At 39.0% G+C, this 25,045-nt stretch overlaps 1 protein-coding gene across 5 annotated transcripts in view; it reads left to right on the forward strand.

Annotated features, from left to right (window-relative positions):
• The window catches only part of CSNK1E (casein kinase 1 epsilon), a 41,196-nt gene that overhangs the window by 10,742 nt on the left and 5,409 nt on the right, over window positions 1-25,045 (forward strand). For all 5 annotated transcript variants that reach the window (XR_014026894.1, XR_014026895.1, XR_014026896.1 and 2 more), the window contains 7 exons: window positions 8,021-8,131; window positions 8,273-8,421; window positions 8,931-9,159; window positions 20,924-21,094; window positions 22,675-22,823; window positions 23,819-24,011; window positions 24,527-24,666. Coding sequence is in view for 1 of the 5 variants with exons in the window: in XM_081331049.1 (XP_081187175.1) it covers window positions 8,021-8,131; window positions 8,273-8,421; window positions 8,931-9,159; window positions 20,924-21,094; window positions 22,675-22,823; window positions 23,819-24,011; window positions 24,527-24,666 (1,142 nt within the window). In the remaining 4 variants the exon portion in view is untranslated. The remainder of the gene's footprint in view (window positions 1-8,020; window positions 8,132-8,272; window positions 8,422-8,930; window positions 9,160-20,923; window positions 21,095-22,674; window positions 22,824-23,818; window positions 24,012-24,526; window positions 24,667-25,045) is intronic.

A 25,045-nucleotide genomic window follows, 5' to 3' on the forward strand; every position in this document is an offset into this window, starting at 1 on the left:
TTTGGTTGAGAAAGCAGCATGAGGTCTGTGAATACTGTACACCAGGGGTGTCAAACTCAATTTCATTGAGGGCCGCATCAGCATTGCAGTTGCCCTCAAGGGGCCAGGTGGGTATGGCCAGGGTGGGCGTGGCCTACTGGGTGGGCATGGCTAGAGTGCGTATGGCCTACTGGGTGGGCGTGGCCAGCTCTACATCGTTCGTATCAAGGGTGCCTATGGGGGCCCGGGCAGGAGTGGGACAGATCTGAGGCTCTCTGGCAGGAGGAGGGTCTCTGGGCCAGTGCCAAGGCAGTGGGGGCCGTTCCCTCACTGTTTCCAGGATGGCTTCGCGGGCCGCATGAAACCACTTCACGGGCCGGATCCGGCCCCCGGGCCTTGTGTTTGACATGTCTGCTGTACACCAAGGATGCTGCTTTACACATCTGGAGAACCATAGGTCTGGGATAGGACAGAAGGGGTGAAGTTTGTGGTGAGACAGTGCAAGCTAATATAAGGGTGAGAAGGATGCTAGAAAGGACTCATTGAAGTACTTTGTGTTCTGCATAGGTTTTGGACTTAAGTCTTAGGGACTTTCTTAGTGCACTCGGTAGAAATTTTGTAACAGGCCAGAAAGGCTTATGGGTTGGCTGTTGCAAAAAAAAAAAAATCATGCCATCTCTTTGCATTTGATATTTTTGTCAAAAACAAATGACTATATATAGTTGTGCTAAAGCTGTACTATTTTAAATAAAGAATATAGTTGAGCTCAACTTTTAGTAACTGTATTATGGACATGGCCAATTTCAAAAAGTGAAGCATGGTTGGACCTAGTTTGCATTTAAATTAGAGAGTATTGGGTAGACTAGATTGAGAAGGTCTAAAAAGCACACTAGATTAGAAGAAGGCAATGGCAAACCATTTCCGTACTGGCTAATATGGATGTCTCCCCAAGTCGCCAGAAGTTAAGCTTAGTAAGGGGGAAAGGTTTTATTTGCAACTGCAATGCATTTAATTTATAGTACAAACTAAAAAGTGTTGCCTCTGATGTCTCGCTTATACAAGCTGTAAATCTTTACTATTGTTTATTTAACCATGCCCCAATTAATTTCCAAAATCCAACTGCAATCAGAAATAGTTTCTGAAGAACATCCAAGTTAAATAGCATTTGTCCAACTTGTGTTACAATCAGTTCAGTGTTTGAATGTTAATCCTTTGTATGCAGAAAGTCATCGTTTTAACATTTAATGTCTCCAAACTTGGATCATTTTTGATAAAAGCTACTTTTAAAAAGTTTTGACTTAAGTTGGAATTTTTTTTTCTTCATTTGACTTAACGATTAAATACCATGAACGGTATTTAATTACGAGAGCATAAGATTTCGGTTTTAAGTGCTTATATAATCAGTGTGGGCATGGAATTTATATTTTATTGACATGTAAATGGATCATCCGACTTCCAGGATCAGTCCAGCCTAACCAGCTAATCTGGGAGGCTGGATCATGCCTCTTCAATTAAAGTAATTTATGCAGGAACATAACATTTTTAGATGATGGAGAAGGAAGTTAAGACATGCCCAGTATAGAAAAGGGCTGAGGCAAGTAGAAGACAATAGGAATATGGGCATACTTAGGAATCACTGCTAAATTTGCAGGATGATAGATGAGTTGTATGTACAAATTTCTACATGAATGACTTGCCTAAGAATTATAGGGTGTATAACCTCGTTGTGAAAGCAGTACAGTACTCAGTTGTAAAGTAACCTATTTTAGCAACTGTATCTGCATCCTTACTTTACAAATACATGAAAAACTATTGATGGCAAAGTCTAAAATTTAAAATCATCGATTTAATGCTTTGCTTAATAGTTTACATGTCTTTTAAACCTCTTTACCTGGAAAGTTTAGTAGCAAATGATGAGAAGGAGATCTGCAAGAGACAGCAGATAATATTAGGTTGGATGTTAATTTAAAGATGGCACGCTTCTTCATACAGTTATGAGGCCTCCAACCAAAACTCCACATCTCTCACTATTATTGATGTGTTAATTGGTACCTTCAGATGTCATATACTTTTATCACTTGTGGGATTCCAAGGCCATTCACAAAAATAACTACTGCTGTTCTAAATGGGTGCCATTTTTCCCTGAGTCTGCAGACGGTGAGGTTGAAACAGTGACTCAGATATCATTCGTGGTATATTTGCAGCTTCCCTCCCCTGGCCAATCTCATTGGGGTTGTAGCTCTAAAGCTGAGTGACAACATGACTTAAATGTCAGCATTAACTTTGGTTTGCTGATGATTTTAGCAGATGCAGTCAGAGCCCAGCAGCTAGCTGATGGACAGTGGAGCGAAGCAGAAGCTTCCAAAGGGAAGGAGTAGATGTAGAGAGAAATAGCCGGCAGTGTAACACCTATCTTCCCCACGAGTAATGTTGAGCCTGATAGATAATGGCTGACTGTCTAGAAACGGAAATAAAAGTTGTGTAAGTGCATGTTCTGTCTTATTCAAAAAAAGGGATTAAGATGGAAGATCACAGTAATTAATATACACCTAGCCTTCAGGGCAGTGATTAAAATGGAATATCATGGCACCCCAGAATAAAGTTCAGTCTTGGGTCAGTGATATGCTGCTTCATGTTTGGGTGTTCCCTCCCCTCCCCTTTTGCTCTCTGATTGCATCACTGCATTTGTTCAGAGATTTGTTTCCGTTCCTAATTTTTTTTTTAATAATGTCAGAGCTAAAGTTGCGATGTCTTGATCTTTATTCCGTTGCAGAATAAATACTACTTCAGGAGCGGTTGCAAAAGGCTCATTTTTGTTGTTATGCTGATTTTTTTAAGCTTTGTAAGAATATCTGACTTGTGTCCGCCAATCTGCAGAAAAATACAGAAGTCTCAACTCATTTATCATATGCCAGTTATTTATTTATTTCTGAAAGGGAGGTTCTGGAGTTTAATCCTTTCTTACTTTTAGGGGTAATATGTATTATAGTGTTTATACATATTCAGGCACTGAATAGATACCCCTTAGATTTGTTGGACTACACTCCCACAATTCTGAGTTTGTGCAGTAGTGGGATCTCTAATCCTGTCCATCTGGCAGGCAACACATAGTTGTCTGCAACCTCACATTAGATGTTAGAACAAGGTTGGCAAACATATCCCTCCTTAAAGTTGTAAGACTATGCTTTCAATCCTGGATCATAGGCTATATGCTTAAGTGTAGGTAGTGGGAATTGTAGTCCAACAATGTATGATGTTCATAAGTTCTTTGGCCCTGCTGAATGGTATATTTGGGGTGGAGGGAAGTATCCTGTGATTTCAGCATCATCCTCTGCATAGCACATTCTAGATATACTCCAGAATCCTGATGTGTATTTAGTTACGTGTTTAGCTGCAGAATAGGATTGATACATGTGAATTAGGGATTCTGAATTAATATTCTGCAACTAGCTGAACTCAGACAGTGACTAGAATGATGATGATGAAATCATAAGTACATTTTTATTGGAAATAAAAATAAATAAAAACAACCCTTAAGGTACTTTTTCGTTCATTAGAAGTTTTATTCCAATCTTTTTCTCTCAGCTCTTTACCTAGCTTTTTTACAACACTAAGGATGAGACTTTGGTGTACCTGAGAATGTAGTAGAATTTCTAGAAGTGCCACCTGTTGTATTATTACAATAATTAAGGAAATAAAGGTGCACAGGGAATTTTAAAAACACGTTTTTCAAAACAATCATTTTCAGACAACACTGAAGATTTAAAATTGTGGCAATGCACATCTTGAACTAAAAAGAAAAAAAGCATGAACCTGAGAACCCAGATTTATTCAACTGATTGAATAAAAAAGAGCTGGGTTTTGGGTTTGTTTGTGTGTTTTTTTTTGATGTTCTTGAGAAATAAACTATATTTGGAAATCTTTTGGTGGTGCTTCTCACTCCAGCAAGCAAGCCTCCCTCCTAAACGGAGCGTAGTAATCATATGTCTAACTGGTACAGCGCTATGGAGCAGGACAAGAACAGTCTGTATTGTTAATGCTACATGGCCCAATGATCACATGTCATGGTTGCTGTGCAACAGGTATGTTACCTCTTGACCAATTGAGGCAGAGGGCGAAGGACTCGCTCTGTTTGCCTTAGAGATGTCACCCAGCAAAGACTGGAACTATGACGTCGTGACAGCTTCATATTCTCTAGTGAGTTATTTGGCTTGATGATGTCACTGGGGGAAAATGGTGGTGAAAACGATAGTGCTGCAATAGAGAAACGGCCAACAATTAATGAATAGCACGCTGAGGTTTCCTCTGCTTGTTCAGCATGTTGATAACATTCAGTTTGCTAATGTGGCTTTATTGTCATATTGAAACTAAAAATGGCACTGGGAAAATAAATTCTGCCCTTCTCACAGATTGCTCAGTCTGCTGACTGGGAGATAAAGGATGCCTTCAACATAGAATATTGAAAGGGTACTTTGCTGGTTGCTACAAATACCACAGAGGAAGGGCTGCGTTTTGATAGCTCAGTGGGCACTGTCTGCATTCTTTGATGCCTTTCTTAGGCAAGTTTCTAATTTTTGTGTGGCTGTGGTATTTTAAAGATTCATGAGCTGCTGCATGCTGTTCTACTGAACTAAGAATGTTTTTGCTGCACCAAAAAATTATTTGTTGGGTTTGTAGCTGTGTGGGATTAAGGAAGTAAAGTTCAAAAGTGTATTTATTTAAAGAGTTGGTGATGCTGCGGAAGCCTCAGACTGATCTTTGGACCACTCTGAGAATCGGGATGAAGCAAAAGCAAGATCAGATTAAATCCTATCAAGACAGATGGTAGAGGTCAGGAGACATCTGTGCACTCTGATAACACTGGCCCACCAGTTACCCTAAATGGATTTGGGTTCCCCTTGAAGGCCTAAACAGCCTAAACAGACATGGTTAGGTGGACCAGATTTTGCCAAGCCCAACCAGGATGCCTGGCTTCAGAAACTCATGCTTTGATCACCGCTTGATGAGACAGTACAACATGTTCTATGTGTGTCTGCCCTTGGAGATCATGTGGAAGCTACAGCTGGCAGCAGAATTACTGACAGGACAGGCCCACCTATCAAATTACACCTATACGAAAGCCATTGCCCTGCTTTCTTTGTAAGCTTCTAGGCTCAATTTGAAGTGCTGGTAAAGTCCTAAAGGGTCCTTGGGATTGGGATTCACTAGGCCAGGGGTAGGCAACCTTGGCTCTTTTATGACTCGTGGACTTCAACTCCCAGAATTCCACGAGTCATAAAAGAGCCAAGGTTGCCTACCCCTGCACTAGGCAAATACTTTGCCTGAATTGAATCTGCCCATTTAGGCTACAGAAGTTGTTAAAAGTCCTCTTTGTAATGTTCACAGGGTATAGGAGAGACTGAAGGCTTTTCTATAATAACTTCTGCCTTACGGAATACTGTCACCTTAGAAATAGGGTCAGCCCCAAATTTGCTTCAATTCCATAACCATATTAAGTCTGTTTTATTCCAGTGTGCTTTTAGTTCTCAGCGGTGCCTATTTTGGATTTGGTTTTTTTTATTTCCTTTTTGTGATTAAGGTTTGGTTTAGAGATTAATTTGGATGTTGTTGTTATTATCATTTTGTTATTTGAAGTTTTTGTATTTTGCCCAGAATCCTGGGGTTTAGGGTATATTATAAGTGCTGTAAAATAGATATTTTGCTCTCTGGATGGGGAGGCAAAAAGAAAACCATGAATACTCAGTTATTCGGATCAGTTGTGTAGCTGAAGTTCTTGCCTTGATTAAGGATAGAATAGAAATAATTCAAAAGAGAGCATCAGCCTAAAATTTTGAATGTGAGCCCATGGAATAGCCTGTTTCCTATTTCCTCCCTTCCTGTAACTTGATGGAATGACTGTATGCTAGATCATAAAATTATTTTAAAAAGCTACTTGTAGTATGGAGTGGATAACCACTTTTCCAAAGAACCATCAGTTGAAGCATAGAGGTATGCTTTAAAACAGGGGTGTCAAACTCAATTTCATTGCGGGCCGCATCAGCATTACGGTTGCCCTCAAGGGGCCAGGTGGGTGTGGCCTGGGTGGGCATGGCCTACTGGGTGGGCGTGGCTAGAGTGCGTATGGCCTACTGGGTGGGCGTGGCCAGCTCTACATCATTTGCATCAAGGGTGCCTATGGGGGCCTGGGCAGGAGTGGGACAGATCTGAGGGTCTCTGGCAGAAAGTGGGTCTCTGGGCCAGGGCCAAGGCAGTGGGGGCCGTTCCCTCACTGTTTCCAGCCAGGATGGCTTCGCGGGCCACATGAAACCACTTTGCGGGCCGGATCCGGCCCCCGGGCCTTGTGTTTGACATGTCTGCTTTAAAAGCTGCTATATGAAAAAAAATAAGATACTGATTAAAGCTTATAAAAATAAAGCCACTGAAAGTGAAAACTGTTCCCCATTTTGATTGAGGCCATGTACAGAGTAGGTTCCCTCCCTTTTCATTCTGCATTTCCATTCTGAAAAGGATGTTTGGATAGGGTTAAGATGGGGTTACTCTTTAACAAAAAACATAATAGGGGTGTGGGGAAAAACGAGAATGTGATCTCATGTCTTAGCACAGGCATGAAAAATCTTTGCAATTTTGGAAAACTGGAGAATGATTGCTGTACAAATATTTTTGATAACTGCTGCTAGTTTCATTCCTGTTTTTGCTTTACTAGGATAAATCTTAAGTCACGTTAAAATTATGGTTAATATGTATATTTTACTTGGCTAGACAGGCATAATTGTGCTTCAGCTTGGAATGGCATGTCAGAATTCCAGCATTTTAAAGGATATGAAAATTTATAACACTTCCTCTTCATTCCGTTATTTGTGCAGTCTTCTGTGTTGAATTTGTTCTTGCAGAATGTATTCTACAAATGGAAACCTTTACTTTGGGCCCAAACTATCTTATTAACTCCTCTGCTGTAGAGCTGTAATGTCTAGGGGGAAAAAAGGTTACTGAAACACTTTGCACAATGCTGATATTAGGAAAGAGATTGTGGATTAATTGCTTACAGCTTATGTGCCTGCTTCCTGTTTTCATTTTTTTATACATATGCTGTATATATATATATGTGCTACATCTCTTACGCAACAAAAAAGACACATTTACACACACCCCACCTTTGGAAAAAAAATATTTGTAAAAATAGGATTACATACTACACTAAAACAGTCTCTGGATTTAGTTGCAGCTAAATTTGGCTCCCTCTCAACTCTTCATTAACACAGAAATATAATAGCAGCTTTTGTATAGTAATCTCTGTGTGCTTTAACTTTTGTTTTCATGGTTTATTTCTGAAAGGATTGAACTGTAAAGTTTTTTATATTGTGAAATGTAATTACCTAAAGCTGAAGACCGTGATACCCGAAAGGAGCATGTGAGGAGGTAACTCACATGGGATTGTGTGGTTTTCAGAAATAAAAGCTAACTAGTTGTTGGATTGTTCACTGCATATACTGTGTTCTGTTGGAAGTGGATTAGCAGTAGTCTGAGTATGTGAAGTGAAGAAATATGAAAGCAAACACATACACCACCACCCCGCTTCTTACAACATTCTGATTCATAGCTTTTGCAAAGTTGACATGGTTTTGCTGTGGCGGCATGTACTTGAGTTGAAAAAATGATGCCATTTCTTAAAAATATGCTTACAGCTTTATCTGCAACATTACAGGACTATGTATTCACATCAGGAGACGGATTGTGATAGTGATAATCAAATGCTTGCTAGAATAATGTAAATTAGTTTTTATTTTTATACATTTCATTCTAAACTCTCTTTAGTATTGAGTAGTGTTGGGCTAGAGCTAATAAGGTCAAATCCCTGGTCATGAATATGGGTTATATTTATGAGCCTCATTGTGCCCTGCCTACTCAGTGTGCAGTGCAAAGCTGGGAGAGTGATAAAATAGAGAAGAAGATCCCTCAAAGCTCCTTGAGGGAAAGATAAAATGACAAATATACCAAAGGCTTGAATTTATTTATTTATTTTTTGCTGTTGCCTCATATGCAGGTGCCAATATTGCCACAGGAGAAGAAGTAGCCATTAAATTGGAATGTGTGAAAACCAAGCACCCACAGCTCCACATTGAAAGCAAGTTTTACAAGATGATGCAAGGTGGAGGTATGTTCATAGGCTTCAGAGCTTGATGCTTGTGCTTCAGTATTTCACAAAGGCTTTGGAAAGATCTAAAGAGATTTGTGAATGAATGAATGATGTGTGTGCATATCTCCTTGCCAATGTCCTCTTCTCATCTCTCTCTAGTGGGCATTCCTTCCATTAAGTGGTGCGGGGCAGAGGGTGACTATAATGTGATGGTGATGGAACTTCTGGGACCCAGCCTAGAAGACCTTTTTAACTTCTGCTCCCGCAAGTTCAGTCTCAAGACTGTTCTGCTTCTGGCAGATCAGATGGTAAGTTATTATTTGTTCTTGTGCTCTTCCTGATTCCCTTTCACAACAATTGCTTGGGGCACTCAGATGAAGCTAGAGCATTCAGCTTCAGATGAAGCTGGGGCACCCGGATGAAGCTGAAAAACATTGGCACGTCCCTATTATCTCTCTAGCTGTTGTAGAAGGCAAAAGGTAGGAGCAGTGCTGTGCTGTAGACTAGCAGCTGGGACATCTTGCCAAAGTTGAGGACGTGTGTTAACTTTTAAAGAGTTCTCCATGTTCTTTTCGCTATTCCATTGAAACTTTCTGTCTTTTGGCTCCCAGCCTAGGACTAGATGAATTCCACTTTCACCTGTGTGGGTAGGTAGGGCTTCACTTTTGTGTTGAACTGTGGCAAGTATTGAGATCCCCTGATTTCTTGTTTGAAGTTACAGGGGGTCTTCCAGTTATAATGAGATTACAATGTATATTGGCACTCTCTTCCTCTCCTTTCTCTCACCTTTCCTCCGTTCTTCCCAATCCATTTCCAGATCAGCCGTATTGAGTACATTCATTCCAAGAATTTTATCCACCGAGATGTGAAACCGGACAATTTCCTTATGGGACTTGGCAAAAAAGGCAACCTAGTGTACATCATTGATTTTGGTCTGGCTAAGAAGTACCGAGATGCCCGTACCCACCAGCACATTCCCTATCGGGAAAACAAAAACCTAACTGGCACAGCCCGTTATGCCTCTATCAACACTCACCTTGGGATTGGTAACTATTTTATGTTCCCATATTGTTCGAAATCCAATATGGTGGTGGGAGATCAATTAAATCAAAATTTGTATCATTATATGGGTTATAATTTTGGTGGAGTGGGATATACTAATTACCAATTTAATGTAAGCATTGTTCCTTTAATCTTGAGGTATTTTGTTCGTATTGCATGATATTTTGCCCTATGACAGTGCAAGATGATCGCATTATTTTTCAGATTAGGAATGCATGAAGAAATTGATTAAATCTTCTGTAGAAATTGTAAAGAAGAGACAACTGAGAAACTTAAATCTTAGATTTCCTTCGGGTTGCATTTCTGAGACAGAATTTATATAGCAAGTTGAGCCTTATAAACATATGAGGAATGGTTGCTGGAATTGGGTATGTCTAGTTTAATGAAGAGAAGGGTGAGGGGTGACATGATAGCAGTGTTCCAATATCTCAGGGGCTGCCACAAAGAAGAGAGAATCAAGCTATTCTCTAAAGCATCTGAAGGCAGGACAAGAAGCAATGGATGGAAACTAATCAAATAGAGAAGCAACCTAAAACTAAGGAGAAATTTCCTGACAGAACAATTAACCAGTGGAACAACCTGCCTCCAGAAGCTGTGAATGCTCCAACAATGGAAGTTTTTAAGAAGAGACTAAACAGCCATTTGTCTGAAATGGTATAGGCCAGGGGTGTCAAACTGCTGGCCCACGGGCCGGATGCATCACGCTAAAACCGCGCCCACCCTATCTCCGGCAATGGAAAAAAAGTCTCAATACATCGCAGTACGTCACGTGACATTGTGAGTTTGACACCTGTGGTGTAGGCTTTCCTGCCTGAGCAGGGGGTTGGACTAGAAGACCTCCAAGGTCCCTTCCAATTCTATGATGATGATGCCAAAATGGCAGCTTGTCAGTTTGTAATGAGCCTTGGTGGAGCAGTGGGCTAATGCCTCCTTAAGTAAAAAAAAAACCAGCTGCCTGCAATTAGTGCAGGTTCGCATCCCACAAGGCTCAAGGTTGACTCAGCCTTCCATCCTTCCGAGGTAGATAAAATGAGGACCCAGATTGTTGGGGGCAATAAGCTGACTTTGTAATAATGCCGCTTGGGGGGTGTATGAAAGCCCTAATAAGCAGGCATATACATAGAATGAAGGCTACTGCTAAGCTTGTAAGCCGCCCTGAGTCTTCGGAGAAGGGCGGGATATAAATGGAATTAAAATAAAAAATAAATAAATAATGTGTTACAGGTAGTCCTAAACGTATGGCCACAATTGAGCCCAAAATTTAAGCTAAGCAAGATAGTTAAGTACATTTTGCCCCATTTTATGACTTTTCCTGCTGCAGTGATTAAATTAAGTTATAACATGATTGTTAAGTGAATCTGGCTGAATTTATTGGTTTGTTTATATCCTGCCTTTATTATTTTTGCAAATAACTTAAGGTGGCTAATTTATCCAACACACCTTCCTCTTCCCCCCTCCCCCACAACAACCCTGTGAGGTGGGTTGGGCTGAGAGAGTATGAGTGGCCCAAAGTCATCCAGCTGAATTCCACGACTAAGGCAGGACTTGAACTCACAGTCTCCGGCTTTCTAGTGTAGTTCCTTAACCCCTGACCAAACTTTGTTTGTCAAAAGGTCGCAAAAGGTGATTCTAGCACATCACAACTGACACAAATACCTGCCAGTTTCCAAGCATCCGGATTTGGGTCACATGACCACAGGGATGCTGCAACCGTCATAAGTGTGAAAAGTCATTATTGGTCACTTTTTTCAGTGCCATTGTGACTGTGGTCACTAAACAAATGGTTGTAAGTCGAAGACTACTTGTATATGAACCCAGCTACTGTATGTAAAAGCTTGGTTTATTTCTAAATTATGCAGGCCAAGTAATTGTCTGTTACTTGGTCTGTTAAACCATTAAACAAACCATTAGCAAAATACACAAACCTAACCTAAGTAAACTTAATTGATTTTGATTTCCCAGACTTAATGTATACTTTTGTGATTCAGTTCTCAATTGCAGTATAGTTTTTGGCTCAGGAAGGATGGATTTAATGAACTCCTACTACAGTTATAAGATGGAGCCAGTTTATATACAAGTGCATTAGTAACTGACATCGTCATGTTTCATGGCTGATTATCCCTAATAACTTGAATAAAAATTTAAAAAATGAATTAATTGGAAGCACTGATAAAATTCAACATGTTGGAATCCTGACTCAAACGGATTGTCACAAACCATAAATTGTTTGAATATGATGCCCCCATTAATCACATTTTGCATTAGCACAACATTCCTTGCTTTTACAGAGATGTAAATGTGTATCACCAGTTTTTTAAAAAATCTTTAAATTGGAACATGTATTTTATTATTAAATTTCTAGACCACCTATGTCACTAAATGCCATGAAATAATTGTTTAAAAGAATTATCCGTAGAAAGTCCTTAATGAATTCCCACTGCAAGTAAAAATAGTTAGAAAACAAATATAAATTCAAAAATATGGACAAGATTCAGTGAGGATGTAACAGATATATAAGTTGTAAGATTGTTAAACAGCTAAATGTTGTTTAAATAGATTGACTCTCCCATTTTAGAATGATAGATTTGTTGTGATACAAATTTGCTATTTGAAACATTTCAGAAGTAGTTTTTTAATGCCTTTTAAAGAAGGCAACAGTTTATAACTATTGAATTGGCTACTATTTGGGAATTAAATTTGGCTGTGGCTAGTTGTTCATTGGCTTGTCCTTTATTGTAAACACGTTTTCACCAACACCAGTTATTCAGGGACTCATTAAAATTTCTGGTTAAAGTTTTAATTGAAGATGCTGGCAAATCAAAGGATTTTTGCATTCCCATCCTACCAGTGTAGTCTTAATATTCAAAAATGAGCCAGCATGTTTTATACTCATACTGAGTGCTCCTAATGAAGATTAAAAAGCTAAAGAATCTAGAGAAGACTATAAAGTACAATAATGGCTATACAAGGAAAAGATTGGGTGTTTGGACTCTTTAATTTTAGGAGAGAAGACAGACTTATAGAATGATTGATTATTTTGAGTTAGTTCATTCTATTCCAGAGTTCTGAAATTCAGGTCCCTTTGTGAACTGGTTTGTAAAAAGGCATCTAAACAATGAATCCAATACCGATAATCATATATTATTCGAACATGTGAATAAGTATTTAGATATTTTAGGATTCATTGCTTGAATGGATATTTTTAAAGCATTGGACAAATGTGTGAATGTTTCAATGGCAATTATTTTTAAAAGCTGAAAACCTCTAGGTTCAGATACAATATGCCTGCAACAACTAAATATATTTTCTTTGCTTGATAGCTTATCATGAAACTTAGCTCTCCATTAGGAGATGAAGGGGACTGAATTGATTTATGCTATGATGCTGCAAGGCAATTTCTGAATCTAGTGAAAATTGTAGGCAGGTTCCAAATCACTTTTTCAAGATTGTTGCCTCTGCCACAATCACATCACTACAGAATGTGAAGCAGCGATACAGTATTAGAGTTCCTGTCCTGACTGGTTAAATGTCAAATTTTAACCAACCTCCTACACCGTGAAATATAGGTCTGTAGATTGAGAGCCAGTTTGGTCTAGTGCAGGGATAGGCAACCATGGCTCTTTTATGACTTGTGGACTTCAACTCCCAGAATTCCTAAGCTAGCTATGCTATGCTGGCTCAGGAATTCTGGGAGTTGAAGTCCACGAGTCATAAAAGAGCCAAGGTTGCCTACCCCTGGTCTAGTGGTTAAGGCACCAGGCTAGAAACTTGGAGACCATGACTTCTAGCCCTGCCTTAGGCAGAAAGCTAGCTGGATGACTTTGGGCCAGTCACTCTCTCTCAGCCCAATGTACCTCAGAGAGCTTTTGTTGTGGGGAAGGGGCGTTTCAGGAATGTGAAAAAATAATACATAACTACACAACTAAAAATAAGAGGGGGAAAGGAGCATTAGGTATGTTTACCCCTTTAAGTTATTTCTAAAAATAATAAACCTGGGATAAAAATAAAATTGTTGCTTGCATTGGCCACTGGCATGATCAAAGAAGGGACCATTATGGCTTCAAAAGCATGCAAAACAGATCCCACATTCCACAAACAGACATGATGTGGCTTTGCTTTTTAGGAGTTTGGATACGGAAATAGTTCTTGCAGCTGCAGAGAAACTTAAAGTTGACAGAATGTCTGCACTTGACTGTGTTGAAGCTGATAAAAGTAATGTTGCTACTTGGAAAATTGGGGGTGGTGGTGTTGTAAACATTATCCACGTCACACATAGATCAGGGGGTGGAGAGACAGTGTTCCACATGCTCTGCATTTTGAACATTGCCCAGAAATACTGGGTTGCACTTCACTTCACAAGTTTCTGTTTTTAGCGGGCTAGAAGTGTGAGAGATAGGCTTCATTGTCTCTATCTCAAATAATTATATTTTTAATAATTGATTTAATCCAGGACACACTTTCATTTGCCTGGAAAGTCCTGAGCAGCAGGAATGACTAGATGCTAGATTTTTCTCTGCATTTGTAATTATCTAACACTGAATTGTATGAAAGATTCACCCCAGTCCAATATTTGTGATAACATTTAGTCTGATTTTGCTTATTGTCTGATTTCACAAATAAAAGCTGGTTTGGTCTAGTAGTTAAGGCACCAGGCTAGAAACTGGGAGAGTGTGAGTTCTAGTGCCATCTTAAGCATGAAAGCCAGCTTGGTGACTTTGGACAAGTCACTCTTAGACCAATTTACTTCACAGGATGGTTGTTGTGAAAAAAAAATAGGGAATATAGGATATGTATGCTACTCTGAGTTATTTATAAGAATAATAAAGATGGGATACAAATAAATATGATAGCATAATACCTTTTGAGAGAGAAAGAGTTATTAGAATTGGGGTGGGTGCGTTGATTGACATTTGCAGTGCACATTGTTGGGCTTGACTTGATGATTTTCCAACTTTGAAAAAGTCCTTTCCCAGGGATCTGTTTCCGCAAAAACTTTCTTAGAAAAAAAAAAGTATGGTTTACTTGAATGCAGGTGATTTGCTCAGAATTTCAACTTGCATCCTTGATTTAGCTGTTCTCTATGCAACCCAAGCTATATACTCTTCAGATATGTTGAGTGTTCTCCCTTAGGCAGCATGCAGTGGGAGGATGATTAGTAAGAGAGGCAATCCACCCTTTGCTACAAGGAACTCCTGGCTTGGTTCCCAGTGCTACACCATCATGTTGGGTATCTGTTATGGGGATGACATAAATCCATCCCCCCCAAAAAATGTGGTTGACTAAACATAGTAAATCAATTCATGTATTATATTAAACCCAGATTAAACTACATTTTAATTTGGTTCTCATAAATATTTCCCAGGGAACCCTTGGTTCCTAAGAATGTAGTTAGACTGATAGATTTTAAAATCTTATGTGCTGTTTCCTTAGCTTGGTGTTCTGCAGATGTTTTTAGGATGTAGTTCCTAAGCACGGCAATCCTGGCTAAATCATTCCACAGGCGAGTTGTATTAAATTTACTTATAATCCATAGAGCAGGACCTGGATATCCATTAGACTGCCTTTCCCAATAGTTTCTGACTGGAACAACTGGGAATGCTTGTCAAAGATACCCATTCTTATGACCTCCCAGAAGCTGGTGAAAAGGTGGCTGTTCTAAGGGATCTTTAGGGATCATTTGCAATCAGTGGCCCATATATAATGTCTAATTTTAGCTAGTATTCTCAGTATTTGGACTGTAAATTAGGTTTATCAGTTTTATTAATTCATTTTAATACTGATTTTGTATTTTGTTTTAAATTGTAAATTCTGTAAGCCATCTAGAATTGTGCAGGTTTCAAGTGATAAATATAGCACATTAATAAATTTGCAATGTCAGTTTTTACAGCTATTTACTTATCCACAGCCCCAAGTGGCTAAGAAGTGTTTTAAAAAGTGTAAGACTTTTTAAAGTTTTGATTTCAACAACCGTACTTGGTAGAAACATGCCGTTGCATTTAAAGAGCCCCAGCTTAGGGACATTTGGGCCTAGGAAAGATGGAAATTGCTTTTGACACCTATTGGGAGTTTCAATTATAGAAGGTGAAGTTAATGTTATCATCCTCCTTTCTGGATCCTTAAGAAAACACCAGTCTGGGGGTCTTCATGGAAAATTTTATGCTAGAAAGATGAACCTGAGAAATATCATAATTAATGTGTGGTTCTTTGTTCTGTGATTAAGCTGACATAGTGTGCTAAGATAACATTTGGTTTATCTGGTTTTGGATTAGCATGTTTATAAACTTAGTCACTGTGGCTTGTTGGTACTATAATTAAAACAAACCGTGACTTAGCAAGATTTGTGAGCCTAATCCTATTTTTTTGACAAAGATGGCCACCAATAGGAGTGCAAAATGTCTCAAGTTTGAAAAATTCAATCTTTTCAAAACTATTCCAAATTTAAAACAACTTCATTTCAAGCCTTCATTTCAATTTTACTATTGGAACATCCTAAAGGAAAATTGTCTTGAGGCTTTTGGGGAAGACAAGTGCTCAAAGACTGATGGGAAATCTTTCAAGAAATGAAGGCATTAACTATAATGCTTGACCAAAAAAAATTGAAGACTGAAATTCTAGAGTTCTTCAAAAATACCACATTCTGCTCTTCTTAAATGTGGGGTAAATTTTAAGTAAATATGCTTGTTTTTTCACTCCTTTGGATTGCCCTTTTGCTTTTGTCCAGTTGTTTTACAATTAAGATTTAGGAGAGAAGGATAGACTACAATTTTATGTATTTGTCTCTGCTTTTCTGGACTGTGCATCAAAAAACCCCTTTATTTTAATTCCTAGAACAAGTTTAAGGTCTGGAAGAGAGTTGGGGAGTGATTATAATCAAATGTGCTGGGATAGAAGAGGAGAATTAGAGCACAAGGTTGGGAGGGGAATTTCAGCCAGAGACTTTAGAATTGGGAGGAGCAATGTGAAAAGGCATCTCTTGAATCATACATTCCAGTCAATTTTCAGATGCTCACAAGATGACTTCCTACATATCCTGCCCCTTCCTACATATCAGCTCAAGATATTTGAAATGCATACTCTGAGGTGCCCAGAAGAAGGGCCTATAACAGGCTGTGTCTAAATAGCTGGAAGAGGATAAAAATACGCTAGTGATTTCTCCACTCCTGCTTTTCAGTACATTTGTTCAGAATTGTATAGTAGAGGGGTAGATCTTTCTAGTCCTGCTGATCATTTTTTTCCAGGACCCATAAGGGACTTCATGCTGAAATAAATCACTATCCATGTGAACATTTCATACACATTGAATGTGAGAACTAGAGAAAGAAATGTAAAATGCAGTAAGGCTCAATTTTAGCAGTTGTGGATTCAATCTCTCAATTGTAGCCATGCAAATGTTTGCATAGTCCCCTTTATGTTTGTACATGTTGTTATTAACAGTAGCTTACACACATGACAGAGACCCACAGTGACAAGACCACAGCTGAGCTGTTCCTTCTGCCGGACTGCAATGAAGACATACACACACACGTCATATTGATGAGCTGTCCACATAGTTTTGTCCAAGAGCCATTTGGGTCAATACACAGATGTCCAGGGGCACAGTCAAAACAACAGACAAGGAGAACTTGAGGATCAGAATCCATTACATGGCAAGAAGATATTGAGCTTGTAGGAAGTTCAATATGTGGTTTATTTATCTGAACTAGTAAAAAGTGGGGATAATAGCCACAGAAGTAAAACTAAAGTGTCACAGCAGATTCGTATCTTCAAATGCAAATCACTTTGCTGGTAGCCTGATTTAAGCTAGGGAAAACAGATGGGTGCTGAGGATAAGATACTTCACTCACTGCTGTTCCTTGGAAATAAATCATCATCCAACCTTTTGATGGCAACTTAACGTTGGAAGACAGGTATCTGCTTGTGTCAGATTTCATTGTCTCATTCATCCAGACTAAGACAAGAAAAAAATATCAAAGAGCTGGGTGCCTTCACAGCATAAGAAGATGGCAGGTACGAAGGAGAACACTAGAAGGATAAGGATGGCAGTCCTGTGTTTTGTTCCTATTAATGTGGTAAAATGGCTTCCAGCATTGAGGGAAGCAATGAAAAATGGGTTCTTGGTTGGCTTTGTATCCATTTTGTTATGAAGCTGTGACAGAGTCAGTGACAGAAGCTGTGTGAATACTCATAAATCTCTCAGGAAATCTTGTGGTTTTTATTTTTATTTTTTGCCTTTTAAACAAGGAGTCTGCAGTTTTGCTCTGTGCTCTATGAAATTGTTTTCACAGAGCAGAATCAACAGATTGTTAAATACATTGATTAAATTGAAATAACCTTGTGGTTGAATTGTGCTGCAATTGATGCATTAGTTTCTTTTCATATACCACAGGGACCTTGCTTTTTGTAACAGTACAGTGCCAAATAGATAATGGCAGAGAATTTAAAATGCAGATCTGCCTGAAATATATGTTAGAGGTGGGGAGAGACTTCAGTCCAAAGGGACAGGCAAATGAAGAAAGGTTAATCTTTTGCCCCATTAGTGTGGGCTTAACTAATTTGGATTTTCCATATGGATGTGAAAACTGTGATGCACTAACTCTTTGTATTTCCTGAATTTTAATTTATCCGTGCGCCTTTGGCGTCTAGTCATGCCGGCCACATGACCACGGAGATGTCCTCGGACAAGCGCTGGCTCTTCAGCTTTGAAACGGAGATGAGCACCGGCCCCTAGAGTCGGAAACGACTAGCACACATGTGCGGGGGAACCTTTACCTTTACCTAATTTATACAAAGATATATACATTAAAAGAAAAATGTACATTAAAATGCATATACATGGAACATTTTAAACAAATTTACTTTATCTTTGGGGAAAAGGCAGACTTTTTCTGTAGCGGTCCCTGCTCTATGGAACATCCTCCCTTTGGAGATCCCTGTTAGCCTTTGTAAGGGCCTAAAAATCTGACTTTGTTCCTGAGCCTGGGGTACTGGATGTGCCAAGAACCCCATTTCCTGGCTATATTGCTTCTGTATTTCTTGATCAAATATCCTTCTTTTGTATATGTTGAATTTTTAATGTTACTTACTGGTTTTCCAGTTTTTATTGTTTTTAGATGTTTAAGCGTAATATATTTTCTGAATTGTAAGCCTTCCAGAATCATTGACTGAGATGTGTGATCACAGAAATTGAATAAATGGATGAACGAATGAATGGATGGATGGATGAATAAATAAAAATGCATTCAGAAATGTATATATCAGCAGGCAAAGGTGGGGGTGGAAAGAACATGCAGATAGGTCCCTTCTCTTAAAATGGATTGCCAATATCTTACCTTAATATAGATGTGATACAGTTGCTTTTTTAAAAAAAACCCACTGTTTGTCACAGCATATCTAATTCTGATAGATGTGACATTTTTATTCTGTTCGTTAAATAGGATTCAGGAAGGTATTCTGTTAAATATGGAATAAAATATAAAACATGGCTCTCCCTCTGGAATTTTGCATGAGACAATGTTTGGGCCCCCTTTTCTGTTTCTAAAATAGATAGCTTGAGAGATCTATTTGAAATTAAGGTCAAACAGGAGTTAAACACAGAAAGATGCTTACATCCCACTTGTCTGCAACTCCTTAATAAAGCTGTGTTTTTTCTTGTGATAGTCTCAGGAAAAGGCATGTTTAATTTCAGGAATTGCAAAGCGGTCCTTGTGTGAGCCTCTTTGTTCCTTAGAAGCATTTTTAAGCAATGCCCAGCCCTCCTAGATAGCCTGTGGCATTGCTTTGTAGCATCTTGTGTCATGGTAGAGTCAAATCTGGGTAATACATGTACAAGTAGTCCTTAACTTAGAACCATTCATTTATTTTATTTATTTATGATCATTCGAAGTTACAATGGCACTGAAAAAGTGACATGACTGTTTTTCAGACTTACAACCGTTGCAGCTTATGCCCATGATCATGTGATCAGAATTGGGGCGCTAGGCAGCTGGCATGTATTTATGACAGTTGCACTGTCCTGGGGTCATGTGATCACCATTTGTAATCTTTCCAGCCGGTTTCTGACAAGCAAAGTCAGTTGGGAAAGCTGGAATCACTTAACAACTGGCAAAAAGATTGTAAAATGGGACAAAAGTCACTTAACAACTGCCTTGCTTAGCAGTGGAAAGTTTGGAGTTAATTATGGTTATAAGCCAAGGACTAACATTTATATCGGGAACTTCTTCTGGGAGTTTAGAATGATGTGCTGGTTCTTTCTCCCTATTCTAATTTGTCCTTGCAGCAACTCTTAAATGTAAGCTAGCCTGAGGATGACTGAGCCAACATGACCCAGAAGGTATATGCTGAACTAGAATATCCTAGTACCTCATTCGGCACTGATGCAAAGATACTATTACAGTGTCCTCGATTGGCTAATTTAAAAGCTTACTAGGGTTGTGGACTTTAAAACATAGGATAGGAACAAAACTGGATAAAATATATTTTGAATCCTGCTTTGAAGTCTCATTAAGTAGATTTTTTTTTAGCATACAGTGTGGGTTAAAAAAATTCATACATTTGTACAAATCTCCATTTTTTGCAGATTGGGGGAATATGATCATTAATGAAAACAATCTCATATTTTTAAAGAATATTTCTTCCAGTGCTCTGGATGTAATCTCAATAAGAAAACGGCGTAATACACAAAGAAACCAAAAATTCAGAATTATAAAACAGATATTTTTTTCTTTTTTGACAAAATAGACTTTTTTTGCCTATGGGCTAAAGTTTAGTCAAAATCGATCATAGTTGACTAAGTGTTCATTGAATTGGAGTGCTTAATTATATACTACAATTTCCCCCCCACCCCATTTCTATTCCTAACCTCCCAATCTCACATCCCACAATTTAAATATGAAATAATTGCTTTGTTTTAAATTAGAAGTCCTGAGCTTTAGAATGCATGCTGGAAAAAAGGTGTAGTACATAAAAAAGCAGGGTAGAAGCTCAAAATTTATAAGAATGAAATAACGTGTGTTTCCTTGCGTCCCTACTTTGAGGATAGTAATCTTGATTAAAGATATTTCCCTGGATGTTGGGGAGAATCTGAATTTAAAATGGAAAGTAAAAATATAGGACCAAATTTAAATATTTGTATTGTGCAATCTGGTTCTGAAATCAATAGGGTACAACAATAGGGTGTATAATAAGAAATTAAAAGAGCCTATACTCTTCTTTGAAATTATATACAAAACTCTATTTTTTAATGTTAGAGAATTCTGGATTTTTAACATTTGTTTATATCATTAATTCAGTTTCTGTTGTAGGGAAGCAAACACTTGACATTACCAAACTGTAGGAGTTTTGCTAGATGTAGCACATATATTTTTGATATCTAATTATAAGGATTTAATTGGTTTTCTGGTTTTTTATGGACATTACACTATTAAGGGATGATTTCTGCATCTGTGCCTTTTCTGCCCTTGTATGAAATTGTACAACTTCAGAGCCTTCCCCATAACTTCTTGCATAGTTTTCAGGAATTTTTCAGTTTTTAAGAAGAAATGAACACCTAACATGCATTTTAAATGCAAACATAAATTAACGCCTGGATTCCTGGCAGCTTTGACCAAATAGCAGATTATGTAGCTTTCAGTTTGTCTTTTTCCCTAGTGTTGTTTTGAGCTGTTGCAAGATGACAATAATTTTCCTTTGTTTTGAGTTGTTGCTGGAACATCTCTAGCTATGCCTGTATTTGCATCTGTTTTTTTCCAGAACAAAGTCGCCGTGATGATTTGGAGAGCTTGGGCTATGTACTGATGTACTTCAATCTTGGCTCATTGCCTTGGCAAGGCCTAAAAGCTGCCACAAAGCGACAGAAATACGAGCGCATCAGTGAAAAGAAGATGTCAACACCCATTGAAGTGCTCTGCAAAGGCTATCCTTGTAAGATTTCCCTGTACTTATTTGCAAGTTCTAGGTTCTTCTTAGTGGTATAGGCATAAGCACGCCCAATTTAATAATCCTAATCTAGTTTTTTGTCGCCTATCTTATCAATTTAAGTGGAAGGTCTTTATGCTGTTTGCAAAATACTGGACAGCACTACAGGGTTTCCTGTGAATCTTATCTTTAGTAGCCATTTAATAGCAGTTGTAATTCAGAAACAATTATAGAGGTACCCTTGAGTGAAGAAAGGTTGCACTGAGTCTCAGATTTTTGGAGTAAAAACCATAGAGGTTAATAGCTCTTAGAAAGTGGCATGCAGGTTATATGTAGCTTGTATGAATCTAGAAGGGAAAGCTGCACATTTAGATGGCTCCATAAGTGAACTGGAGGAAAAAGATGAAAATAGTACCAAGGATTAGGGTGAATAAATAATATGTTTACTTGAGCGGGGGGGGGGGGGAGTGCAGAATTAGGTTCAGTTTTGGAAAAGATCCAGAGATCCTTGGCCAAAATAGCTAGATCTTCTTTTAGTGACGAGGCAAAAGGGATCTCCAGAGAGGATTTTAATAGATTAATCCTGTCTCCAACATATCCACCTTAATTTTAATTTTAAAGGAATCAAAAAAGAATGAATTTCCATCTTTTGGGCCTTTAGCCTGGTATCTACAAACCTCAATGTGCCATTGACTAACTGCTGTCTTGATGTTTGCTAGCCATTTTTTCTATTTTTGTAACTAAAAAAAGTTAAATGGGAAGATACCTTGCTACAAAGCTGGCACAATTGAGAACTGCAAATATTTCCAAGAATTTTTCAGTGGTTTGGGTATATATCAGAGATTTTTCTGAAACCCCTGATATATGTAAACTGATATATACCAGGTTTTTTTCTAAACAGAAAAAAATTGTAGGCATTTCTAGCTCAGTTTGGGATCCACCTGTTTATGAAAAAGGCAAATGATTTGGAGATGGTTAGAAAGGGTAATTGAGAGCAAGTCTCCCCGGTTTGTCTTTTAATATGAGCAGTGATGGCGCAGTGGTTAGGATGCAGTATTGTGCCGACTGCCAGCAGTTCAATTCTCACCGGCTCAAGGTTGACTCGGCCTTCCATCATTCCGAGGTCGGTAAAATGAGGACCCAGATTGTTGAGGGCAATAGGCTGACTCTGTAAACCACTTAGAGGGGACTGTAAAGCACTATGAAGCACTGTACAAGTCTAAATGCTATTGCTAAGTGCTATTAATAAATGGTTATTGTGTGATTGGCCACATCCATCATGGCAGTCATTTTGAGGAATGTTCATAGTGGGCTTTCAGAATTCCAAATTTTTCCCCTGTCTCCAAATGTTTGGAGGCTCGTGTTTTATCTAGATGACTAGGATGACCCACTTCACTTCTCAAGATTAATGTGTGCATTGCAGACAGAAGGCTTTCTCTACACTCTCAACTGGACTAGTGCTATTGGGAGCTATAGCACAAAACTATATATAGGTGGGGTGGTGGTGGTGGAAAAACAGCGCCCAGAGAGGAGTAAAATTGTTCTTGCTAATTATTCCTTGCTGCTGTCTCTCATTTCTCCCCCAGCTGAGTTCTCTACATACCTCAACTTTTGCCGTTCACTGCGGTTTGATGACAAACCAGATTACTCTTATCTGAGGCAGCTGTTCCGCAATCTCTTCCACCGTCAGGGTTTCTCCTATGACTATGTATTTGACTGGAATATGCTTAAATTTGTGAGTAACCCTGATTTTTAAAGGGGGCTGGTTGGTATAGTAGAATTATTTGCATACCAGGCAGCTGCAGAGAGATGGGGAAGGGGCTAAAGGCTAAGGATGCCTATGAAGCCTTTCTCTCTTTAATGTGGGATTAGGTTTTTGCATCCCTGTAGTGCAGATTTGCCACTATTTTCAACCTGGTTCCCTCCAATGTGTTGGACTTTGGTTCCTGTAATATACAACTAGCCGGAGGTGGTTAGTGGTTGGGATGAAATCCTGTATTTATGGGGTTCTAAATTGAGAAGATTTCTTTGTGAAATAAGCTTTTTAATGTACTGGTTATAGTGGCTTTTATAGTGCTTGCCTAAAAAGTAGCATTAAGTTTAAGTTTTATTTGATTTGTATACTGCCCTTCTCCCTAGGGACTCAGGGTGGTATACAAGATCAAGATCTCAGTGCATAAGAATTCTAAAGGCAGCCCAAGATAGATCCAGGTCCTGTATATTTTCTTACTGACCCATAGCCACAAGCCCTGTGGCAAGACAGAAAAATGGGAAGTGCCCACATTTTACTTCTTTCTAAGATAGATACTACAGTAAAACAACCTTAATTTTCTATATTTTAAGATGTTAAGTTCCAAAGGTGCATCTGTTCTCCAAGTGCCTTTATGTTTTACCACCACAATAATGGATTCTGATATTTTACTGAATCTTCAGTTGGAATATTGCTTTCCCTTGGGACAGCAGAACTGAAAGGATAAATGCTGATGTGCAGCAAAAGGTGAATGTGTAAACGAAGAGCTTGATGGCTACAGGCTTACACACACATACTTCTTGTCCCACGCAGAAGTGGAGGAACCTGGGAAAGCTCTGCAAAATAGACTCTGACTCAGTAGGCAGCAGCCAGGGAGTTTTGCTTCTCAGGTTTTCTCAGCAGCTGTTGCATGCATGTGCATAAGGTGATTTATACTTCTCGGCAGTTATTAAAGCATTGTGGCACATTAAACATTTCAGGGAGCAGCCCGGAATCCGGAGGATATGGACCGGGAGAGACGAGAACATGAGCGAGAGGAAAGGATGGGGCAGCTCCGGGGTTCTGCTACGCGGGCGCTGCCTCCTGGCCCTCCTGCTGGGGCCACTGCTAACCGCCTCCGCAATGTCGCTGAACCCATGGCCTCCACACCCACTTCCCGCATCCAGCAGTCTGGTGAGTGGACAGAAAATCACATTTAAGCCTTTAGTGGTAGCAGAAGTGTAGCCAGCCATGCTGATCTATTGCCCACTTCCCCTACTTTCTTTTCATCTCAAATCCTGACCGGTCAAACCCTATCATCTGTTTTGGAAAATTTATCACTCTGAAAAATAAGGCTAAAAAAAAATTAAAGGAATCTCTTATTAAAGCCAATAAAGAGTAAATCTATTTCAGTTTCAAAGCTGCAATAGATTAATCCTGATCATGGAACCTGTTGAGGAACAAGTCTGTTTCCTTTCCAGTATTGGAAGTAGGAGCTCTCCTTCCTTTCAGAGTACAAATCCAACAAACCCACTCTTCCAGGGTCCATAGAACATTAGCCTTAGTGTGTCATATCTTTGCACCCTATAACTTTTTCTTCCTTTTTCTTTTCCTCCTCTCTTCTTTCTTCTCTCATCTTTGTTTTCTTTATATAACTAACTGCAAAAGTTCAGTGTTATAAATAATAGCAATTACTCCCTTCTTGCCAGGAAACACATCTCCCAGGGCAATTTCACGGGTAGACAGGGAACGCAAGGTCAGCATGAGGTTACACCGAGGAGCCCCCGCCAACATCTCCTCATCTGACCTCACAGGACGGCAAGAAGTCTCACGGATTTCAGCGTCACAGGTGAGTTTCTTTTGATGATCCTCTTTCACTGAAAAAAAAAACATTCTGTACTGTCTTTTCTGACAAAACTGATCGGAGCAGGGCACAATAAGACCAGCAATAAAAGCTTAAGTAGATTTTATCCTAGCCCATTGAACTGATCAGGCAAAGAGAGGATAAATATTGTTGATATGTGGTACCTCAACTTCCTTCTGAGAACTATCTACAGGTAGTCCTTGGTTTATAGCCACTTGTTCAGTGACCCATTGAATTTACAAGGTAGTTACGATGGGTCCTTCAATTTCTGGACATCACAGCAGACCTGCTACACTCTCTGCTTCCCCCATCACTCACACATACTCTCCCACCTACTAGCAGCCATTTCCCTATGTGCCGGCTG

Source organism: Vipera berus, assembly GCF_964194415.1.
Source record: "Vipera berus genome assembly, chromosome: 6".
In the NCBI taxonomy this organism is placed as follows: Eukaryota; Metazoa; Chordata; class Lepidosauria; order Squamata; family Viperidae; genus Vipera; species Vipera berus.